The sequence below is a fragment of the Xenopus laevis genome, chromosome 3L (assembly GCF_017654675.1).
Source record: "Xenopus laevis strain J_2021 chromosome 3L, Xenopus_laevis_v10.1, whole genome shotgun sequence".
Classification (NCBI taxonomy): domain Eukaryota; kingdom Metazoa; phylum Chordata; class Amphibia; order Anura; family Pipidae; genus Xenopus; species Xenopus laevis.
In genome coordinates, this window is record NC_054375.1 from 156913063 (window position 1) to 156923807 (window position 10745).

Consider the following 10745-nt stretch of genomic DNA (forward strand, 5'->3'; position numbering starts at 1 on the left):
TGGTTATATGAAAGAATAACAGTGACTGCAATATCACACAGCGCCCTCTGTTGGTTATATTAAAGAATAACAGTGACTGCAATATCACACAGTGCCATCTGTTGGTTATATTAAAGAATAACAGTGACTGCAAAATCACACAGTGCCATCTGTTGGTTATATGAAAGAATAACAGTGCGCCCTCTGTTGGTTATATGAAAGATTAACAGTGATGGCAATATCACACAGCACCCTCTGCACATGGTAGTGGGACAGTGGGACAATGCACACAGTAATCCGTTTGGCAATTCTCTGTCACCATAAACTTTGCAAAGAATTCCGGTTGATCTGATCTTTCTACAGGGAAGGATTTTTCTTCTTTTACTCCAGTTGAAGTTAGGTCCAAGGACTGTTTTAGTTAACACCTGCCCGTTGGTAGGTTCATCCAATTTTTCCCCTTACCCTCCTAAGTGCATTTAAAAAGGACTGTGGGTTAGACTATTTGATGGACTAGAATACTGATGTGTTTGAAATGCAGTATTTCTAACTTGTACCTTCTTTTGCAGGTGTTTACTGATAACATTTACCTGCCCATGAATGAAACGGTTGCTATTGATATGTTTCCTTCCAGCTATGCCATTGTACAGGGTTACTCACGAGAGTTTCCTTGAAGAGGTTATAAGGTAATGGTATAGAAATGCAATACATATAGCTAAGTGCAATGTATTTTGGTATCTCAAAAGGGTTCTTGCATGATGTGCCTTAACTGCTAGAAAGTTTTACATATGTGTTTACAATGTATTACTAAATTTTGAGTGCTGAAAGGTTCCTTGCTGGGACCGAAGGAATTCACCAGGAGGAGAATGTAGGGATGTGAAAATTTAGACACCCTTACACATTACAGACATGCACATCCCTAGTAATATGGACGCCTAAGTGGGTCCTTATGGGGACCTTGTACACATGTAACCCCTGTAGTTCTCACGGTGTAGACCAGATGGCACTGTGCAGTAGTATAAAGGTCTTGGGAACCATGAGGTCTGGGTCCATTGCTTTAGCCCAACCAAGCAGGCTGGAAAGGAATGGGTATTGTTGACCCTAGGCGCATTGGCCCTAGTAATTAGATAGCTATACTCTTTTATAGATCACTCTAGGAGCGATAGAGAGGTTATTTAGTTGAGCAGCTCAAGGCTCCGCTGAGGATATTAGTGGGATTAAGATCCCAGGGTATTACTGACCCGGAGAAGGGACCTAAGTGTAGAGACTAGGGATGATAGGAATTCCCCTAGACTGGCACTGGAAGATATCCTGAAAACTGGGCAATACCCCTCACAAGCTGCAACTCTCTCTGCTGTATATTCCCTGGCCTGCAGGGATTCAGCCTATACTGGTTTTGTGAGTATATGCTACCTTTATGCTGTCTGATTGTTCTAAACTCCATCGTGGATATCTGATATGTGGTACGTTAAATAAAACAGTTCATTGTTTAAGCGTTGAAGAACTACTAGTGCCCATCATTGTGCCCCGCTGTGAGGGCTTACCCCTGAGAGAGAGGGCCTCATTTGTGGTATAACCACACACTGATAGTAGCTTAAACTGACCAAAGTAAAGTCAGTTTACTATAGTGCTACATATGGTTTATATTTGGTAAAATATATTTTATTGTATAATATTTCCAAGAGCTTTTATCATATCTGTACTTCTCAAGCTGTAAATCATTGGGTTAATAAAAGGAGTCACTACTGTGTATAAAAGTGAAAGAAGTTTTCCAATGGTCTGTGACTGGTTTTTTTTGGGAACCACATAAGTAACAATGAGACTCCCATAAAATATGGAGACCACAGCCAAGTGGGAACTGCAGGTGGAGAAGGCTTTTTGTCTCCCAATATTGGACGTTATCTTTAGGATTTCATGGGCAATACAGATATAGGATCCAGTGATGAGCATGAAGGGAATAAGTATCACAGGGAAAGATACTGTGATTATCAATATCCAGGCTAATGAGGTGTTTGAGCAGGAAAGTTCCAGGAGAGGAAAATAATCACAGAAGAAATGGTTGATGGTATTTTGGTTGCAGAACTCTTGTGTAGCTGCAGTAATCACAGTAACTGGTGTTAAGCTAAGGGCAAGCAGCCATGACATGATAATTAATTTAACACAAAATGTGTGGTTCATTATTGAAGAATAACACAGAGGATTACAGATGGCCAGATATCTGTCATAGGACATCACAGTTAGAAGGAAACACTGTAAAGCTTCAGTGACACCAAATATATAAAGTTGTGCAATACAGCCAATAAGGGATATTTTAGCTCCTTCATTTATTACAGTTTTGAGCAGGATGGGAACAATAAGCATGGACCCTAGGAGATCAGATAAGGAGAGTTGCTGGAGAAAGAAGAACATGGGAGAATGAAGATGTTGGCTAAGTGTTACCAATACTATGGCAAGGGCATTTTCAAAGATGGTCAATATGTGAATCAAAAGAATTAAAGAAAAAATCAGGATCTTGAAATTGTTGAGATTTTGAAATCCCAAAAGGGAAATCTCTGTGACCATTGAGTGATTATTCATTTGCATTGCCTAGGAGGGAACAAGTACATTTTTATTAAAGGAACAGTAACACCAAAAGAGTTTTAAAGGAATGACATTATAATCTACTGTTGCTCTGCACTGGTAAAAGCTGTGTGTCAGGGGCTTTTCAAAAAAGGGAAAGTTGTGATCACCACTAATTTTTAAAAACCTTAGGCGGGGGTGCAATGAGGGTGTGACCACAAAATACATATAGACAAATACAAGAGTCCTCTGCACTCAACCCATTGTCAATATATTTAAGACATTGAGACATTTTGTGCTACTGCTACTGAAAAATGCCTTACCCTTTAAACAAAACAGGGATTGTTTGTCCATATATTGCAATATATTTAAGCTGAACAACTACGTCAAAGTCATCCCATATCTGGCCAGTCCTATGCCCAATTTTCATCTGATTCATTAAGAATTCAATTGCTTAATTATACATTTTACAAAGGGACTAAGTTTTACCTGCAACTTACTAGCTGCTTTCAAAGTAAAACTCCCAAACTTGGCTGCCCTTTTATTAGACACCAGTGGGATCACCTGACCATAGCCGGGAGGGGTGGGAGCTACAACATGGAGCTGGTCACTGCTCCTGTATAACTATAACAAACAAGGGAAAGTTGTGCTCACCACTATTTTTTAAAACCATTAGGCGGGGGTGCAATGAGGCTGTGACCACAAAATACATATAGGCAATTACAAGATTCCTCTGCACTCAACCCATTGAGACATTGAGACATTTTGTGCTACTGCTACTGAAAAATGCCTCATTGCACCTGGGCAGTGTCATTCTGTGGCTACTAAAGCAAATAAAGTTCTGTCTTGTATAAAAAAGGGCATTAACTCAAGGGATGAAAACATAATTGTGTCTCTTTATAGGTCCCTGGTGAGGCCTCATCTGGAGTATGGGGGCAGTTTTGGACTCCAGTCCTTAAGAGGGATATAAATGAGCTGGAGAGAGTGCAGAGACTAAGTGCAACTAAACTGGTTAGAGGGAGGGAAGAGTTAAATTATGAGGGGAGACTGACAAGGTTGGGGTTGTTTTCTATGGAAAAAAGGCGCTTGCGAGGGGACATGATTAGACTTTACAAGTACATTAGAGGACATTATAGACAGATACCGGGGGACCTTTTTACCCATAATAAGGATCACCACACCAGAAGCAATGTACTGTAGGGGTTTCATCACAGTGAGGACAGTGAGGTTGGTAATGCTGATTCTGTTTACCTTTAAAGGGGGATGATCACCTTTAAATTAACTTCTAGTATGATGTAGAGAGTGATATTCTGAGATAGTTTGCAATTGCCTTTCATTTTTTAGTATTTTGTGGATTTTGAGTTATTTAGCTTTTTATTCAGCGAATAGGGTCGAAATTCCCCTAGCAAACATGCACTGATTTGAATAAGCGAGTAGAATATGAATAGGAGAGGCCTGAATAGAAGGACCAGTAATAAAAAGTAATAACAATACATTTGTAGCCTTACAGAGTATTTGTTTTTAAAAGGGAGTCAACAACACCCATTCAAAAGCTGCAAAGACTTAGAAGAAAAAGGCAAGTAACTTGAAAACTAGAATAAATAAATAAATAATGAAAACCAATGGAAAAGTTGCTTAAAATTGGCCGTTCTACAACATAATAAAAGTTACCTAAAAGGTGATCCGCCCCTTTAAGAGGAACTTGGATGATTTCTTGGACAAGCAGAATATCCAAGGTTATTGTGATACTAAAATCTACAATTAATAGAGATATTGGTATATGTGAGTGTATGGAGGGATTGGTGTGAATGTGTGTATGTATGGATGCTGGGTTTCATTTGGAGGGGTTGAACTTGAAGGACTTTTTCAACCCAAATTAACTATGTAACTATGTAAATGAGAAGGGTTAACAGTAATACTTAGCAGCATTCAATCACAGACATAAGATTAAATAAGAAATAACAAAACACTTTTCTATAATAAGATTATAATAAGTTTATAGTTCCAGAAAAAGCCTATAAATATTTCATTGCTAATAATTCTCAGTTCAGAGGTGACTGTTACTCAAATTAGAACAATAGTTTTTATGGGCCTAGACAGACAAGGAATTCTGCAACTAAGTGTGGGCAACTATTCTCCTCTGAATTCTTTCCCAATGGCAATAGTGTGAATCTCCAGTGGGAAAGCTCTGGCTTCAAACTCGCCTGAACTTACATTGCCAGTTAACTTCGGGCAACTTTGGAAAGGAGAAGTGAAATGTATGATTTGCCACCGGTGATTTGCTCTATTGTCATTGTGAGGAGACGTTTGAACTCAGATAATTGTGAAATCATTTGTTAGGCCCTAAATAGAAGCTTATAGAGGCCTACATGACTGAACTGTAACTTCAGCCATAATGTGATTTATAGCTGACAGTCACTGTTGTTTTCTGCTATAAGTTAAACTAAAGCTATAAGTAAAGGAACACTGTATCACTCACTCCAAATCATATCAGTCACTAACATGTCTCCTAATATTGGTATCACATCACACGTTGTGTCAGTAATTGTCAAGAAAGAGTTATCATCAGAGATGATTCAAATGTTTCAAATTAGATAAATTGAAATCAATAAAAATGACCAGCATGGAATTGATAAAATATTGGGTAAACAAGAAAAGGACAATCATTGGTTAACATTTTGGACTGGGAGAGCAATATTGAACAGGGGGGGAGTCATGAGGGGCTATAAAAATAGGCTAGAAATTATGTGGCTTTTTGGTAGAGTTATTTGAGTCATAAGTTGTACATATGTGTTCTCCATCAATGCATTAAAGCTTGCCAGTATCTACAGCATTGGGAAAGCATTTGGAGGAGATCAGTCTACTACACTAGAGGGGCTTAATCACAGGGCAACTAATCTCCACATTTATCAGTAGTTTAAAAATTATAATACAAAATCCTGTTTGATTACTTTTTAGCATTGATGTACAACTGTTGTATACAATTATATAATATATTATAATGTTAATTGTTTAATATAACTGTGTATTTAATGGTTAATATAGATACTCACATTGGTCACTAGGGGGAGGTTAACAATGGTTGAGAGAGACCCCATTGGGTTGAGAATAAGAAGTTACAAAGGAAAGGTTTCAGAAAGTGAGATTAGAGATGGTTATGGGAAGAAAGATGAGCAGTGGCTTCTGCAGCAGTAGAGTTATCTCCTGGAAGAGTTACTGAGCTTAGGTAGAGTAAGGCCTAGCGTATAACAGTATGCTCTAAGAAGTATAAGTGAGATAATTAGCATGGGCAGCTGGGGCCCAACTAGAAGTCAGAGGGAATAGTATTCCCAGTGGGAATCTCACTAGCCGGAGCATAAGTGGAAAAGCTAGGTCCATAGAGTGAGCTGGCAAGGGTCTATGAGGGATACCTACAAGCTTGAGTCCCCCCTGGCAGTGTCCTGTTATGGGAAGTGTTATAGGAAGTGTTATGTGGAAAACTGGGATATTGAGCCCTGTGAATGTGCTGCTGATACACTGAAGGCTACAATATGTTTGAATTGCAACTGTCCACCTAGTGTGTTTCACTCAAGGGTTTAAACAGTGAAGAGTAAAAAAAGAAAGTTTATTGTAAAGAACTGGAGTGCAGAACCTCACAAAAACTAGAGCACAGAGCTGACAGTCTGATGGTGCCAACAACATGACATTTTCTTGGTACAGCTTTACTTTAACCCTTTTACTGCCAGTCAATCTGGCCAACATGTTTCACTCTTTCTCTTTAGGAGATTTTCCTGGGGGGGGTGCTTTTTATTTACCCAAGAAAATGATATATACATAGTTTTGTGGCATGTACTCCAAGCAGGACACTACTCAAAGCTTCCAATCTACCTCATCATATCTCCATAGAGCATAACCAGATAAAACACCCTAAATATGAACCAAAATAAAGACACCCCATATGAGCTTTTATTCTTTAGTTGCAAATATTGCAAAATCAATAAATTTATAGAATTTTATGAGTAGTAAAACTACAAAAAAGTACGCTCACCCCAGAAAGCCATATGTTTTTAGAAAGTACAGAATCCTCTTAATCCAAATTGGGGATATATGTCTTTGTAATCCAAAGTACCAAGCTGTAAAGCTTTCCTAAAGTTGGTAACATTTTTCAAATAACCTAAACACTTCAGCTTTGCAGCATCTTATCTGCCACATATCATTAGGTACCAGGATAAAATATAAGAGCACAGACAGGGAGATATATTATCTGCAGCACAGACCTGGGGCAAAGATGTTGCCCTGAAAAATATGAAGCACAAAAACAAACAAAAGCACATGGTAATATCAACAGTACTGGGAGCATGAAGCTGACAAAATCAGACTGATATAAGAAATATTTTTAAAATGTATAGATGTTAATAACTGTGAGGAAGAAGGGAATTGTGGGACCAATGGTGTAAGACCAAAATCTGAGATATTTTGAACTTGTTCTTGGGCACTGAGCTGATAATCTAAGAGTAATATCATAATCATGTTCCTTTCAAATCTATGGGGATATGTAACAGGGAGATTCAAAGAACCATTTATAAAAAGGAATTTACAAGTGCTTGTCTGAAATAGATACCAGAAAAGATAAAAGGACACACATGGATTTGATTATGTGAGAGAGTTAAAGAGACAAAAACACTGTTTATGGTGTAAAAGTGCAACATCTAAACTCTATATTACACCCCATAGTTATACAGATACAGAAGATAGAGACAGATAGGAGGGGAGATCAGTTCAGGTACATGTTGGAGAGACCAGTGAAATGTCCCCTGCTCAGATGCCAATGGCAGCAGAACTGGGTGTATTAGAGCTTTCAGTGTAAATATCAGAGCAAATCTAGTGCAGACTCAGGTTAGAAGATCAGACTGAGCTCAACCAAAACATTAGCCCATGAAGCCTCCCTTGTAAGAAACCTCCCATTAAACCCAGAGTTAATAGAAGTGTGAGGAACCTGAGAACAGTGGGAAGTAGGAGCAGTGAATAGCCGGTGAGAGGAAAGAAATGAGTTGGAATTAACAGACTGGCTGGGGAAGAGGGAACAATATGCAGCAGAAATACAGAACATGTTAAGAGCTGTTTCATGTACAGAACAGGATTTTAGTCCATTTTATTCCTACTGCAGTCGACCCAACCATTCTGTGTGTCAGTGAAGCATTTCTGGAATCAGCCAATTAGATCAGGGGAAATCAGTCAGTAACTTACAGCATGAGTGTGTGGTGTTGCATCTGGCAAAATAACATTAAAAAGCGACTGTTACAGAAAAAAATAAAGTGAAAAAGTAACCAATTTATGGATTTGTGCATTTATATAATAGTCAGGGCTCCCCATTTAATTGCCAAGTATGTACTGAATATGGAGAGAAACTGCAGATTGAACCAGAAATATCCTGGAATTACAAGAAAGAAGAAGCATCAGACAAACCTGCTCTATATTCTAACAGACATTTCTTCCTATGAAACATTTCCCAGAAACAAAGGATCTGGCAATAATGTACTGACGTGATTTGCTCCTATCAGAATGGCACCGGCTACTGACTGGGAGGTGTTAAACTTGTCTCCTTTTATTTACTAGATGCACCAATTTACACAGTCACTAAGTCTATGGAGAAATCTGCTGAGGCCTATTGAGGCTGGAATAATAAGGTCCATAGAGAAAAGCAAATGTCAAAGTCAAAATGAAAATAAAACTTCCTATATCTTTATTATACATATAATGCTAGAATCATTTGAGTGGGTTATTCATTAAACTATTGTTGTTTGAATTTAAGCAGGGGGAAAAGAGGGAAAAAAGGGCAGTGGACTCAGCACTTGTTTGAGGGGGAACTGGAGAAGGGAGAGCAGGGTGCCTCCACTCAAACAAGTCCTAAACCAAATGGGAATAGTAAGTAGGGAACCCCAATGGGAGGGCAGAGGGAGGGTGAGCATTTGGGATAGAAGTAAGTATGCTATTTGGAGGTGGTGGAGGGAAAAGGCACCAGACCCTGGGGAGGGGGGGGGGCAAGAGGCCTGGGAGAAGGGCCAGGGGGGTGGGCATAGTCAGGACAGGGGGACCCAGGTGGGGGGTGGTGAAGAAAGAGTAGGCAAGGTGACTCAGGACAGGGGGTGGGGAAGGAAGTGTAGGCAGGGGGATCCAGGACTGGGGTGGTGGTAAAGGAAGTATAGGCAGGGGACCCAGTTTTGGACTTGGGGGAAGTAGGAGGAAGATGGGCAGCAGCCTCTTAGTAGTAGAGTCAGGAGAAGGAGAAGGCCCCCACTACGACCCCAACACAGTAGGAGGAGGGAAGAGAAGGAGGAGGATGAAGGGCCAAGATCCAATATTGGACCCAGATTTTCAAGTGAGGAGAATTCAGCACTGGTGGGTGAGGTAATCAATCGATGGGACAGTACGTTTGGTGTGAACTCCTGTCAGATCAATGCTGCCAGATGCAGAAAGTTCTGGCAGCAAGTAGTGGATTGTGTGAATACTGTAAGTGCTTTACTCTGTAACACTGATGTGGTGTACAAGTGATTCAGTGACTTGAAGAGGTGCAATCATAACAAGATTGTGATGCAAAGAGCAAGGATCCAAAAGGCAGATGGAGGGCCACCACCTGACCTCCGCCTCAAGCCCTATCTGCACCACCTTCTGGAAGCTGTTGGTGAAGAGGTCTATGAAGGGCTGCCAGGCAAATGTTTGGACACAGTTAGGAAATGTAATTTGTTCCCCCTAAATGTTCTATAAAATGGTCTCAGAATGTCTTGCCTTGTTTCTTATGGTAAAAGAGGTTTCTATTTGATGTTGCTTGACTGCAGCAACACTAAAGTAAATGTCATAAAAAGTTATAAAAACCAAAAATAGCATGCCAATGGAGATGAATTAGGATATTGCTTTCAATATAAGGCAGTAGTTTAAGAAAGAAAAAACTTTTTAACATCAAAAGTAAAAGTCAATAACTTTCAGCTTGACTTTCACATAACAGTCTTACTAAACTGTCTTGGACCACATGCCACTCAAATAGATACTGTGAACTGCAGCTTTTGGGCCTCATAATTAATGGCAATACTGTTCCTCTAGCATTTTAATGCTTTTCTCTTCCCTAAACCTAAAATAACCTCAACACTTCCACTTTGTAGCATCTTATCTGCCACATATTATTAGTTACTGAGATAAAACTCCCTAAATATGAATGCCAGTGGTCAAATGAAACCCTGAACCCAGTGTACATAGATTTATTGATGTACATGGCATGTAAAGACCCCAAAATCTACCTTACATATGATGGTAAAGCAGCCTAAATATGAACATCAAGGGTCTACTGAACAGGAAGAGGGAGGAGGAGGAGAGGAGGTCCCTGAAGCCAGTGGGGTAGATGTGCCTGAGCCCACACAGTCCCCAGGTAAATATAACTTTCCTGGTTGTTTAACAAATCAGTAATGTTTACATTGTATGTAATGTATTCATCATCTATTTACCATGTATAGTTTTTCAGAACATCAAGTGGCAGAACTCCATGACCAGTCCTATCCCATGCCATCTGTGCTGCCCCCCAGGCTTAAGTATCACAATTCAAAAAGCTTGGAAGCAAAATTAGGTGGATAGTAGCACACTGTAAACAGTTTGTTATGGAAGTTCAATACCAGTAGTCAATGTCCAGCTCCACCTCCCAAAAAAAGGTTTTGGATGGACCTCACACAGAGTAAACAACTAACCTGGTCCCCCTGCCCTGATTCCCCAGTCCCACTGACATCTAAACATCCAATCCCTGCCTGCTGTTCCCACCTGCTACTCATTCACCATGGGGTCTGATTAGCACCAGGGACAACAGGTTCAGTAGTGGGGGCTTTTTAATAGACACAGTTGATTTGATCTGAGGGGAGCATTGCATTAGTAGAGGTGGTTATGGTGGTCTGTACTGAGTGTGTCCGGCCCAGGACCTTTCCTAGTCTGCCCTCATTTTGTGCTGCTAGAACACCTGCTGCTGCTACTGTTGCTGCCGGGGGAAGCAGCTGGGACTGAGTGCAGGGACTAGAAGATCCAAGTGTGGGGGTTCTGGAGAGGTCTGCATAGGAGCCTGCTAGCTTACTAGCCACTTTCTAGTCTACTTTATCCTCTCAATGCAGTGACACTGTCCACCCAAGGTACTGAATGGCACATATTGATGGCTATCTAGCTGAACTGAGGTGGGAGTTGTTGCATTGAGGGAGTTG

General features: G+C 40.2%; 1 protein-coding gene across 1 annotated transcript; it reads right to left on the bottom strand.

Annotated features, from left to right (window-relative positions):
- Positions 1–1638: 1638 nt before the first annotated feature.
- LOC121401312 (olfactory receptor 11L1-like) lies at positions 1639–2538 on the bottom strand. The gene has a single exon (XM_041585696.1). The coding sequence runs from the start codon at positions 2536–2538 to the stop codon at positions 1639–1641; it is 900 nt and encodes a 299-aa protein (XP_041441630.1).
- Positions 2539–10745: the final 8207 nt, after the last annotated feature.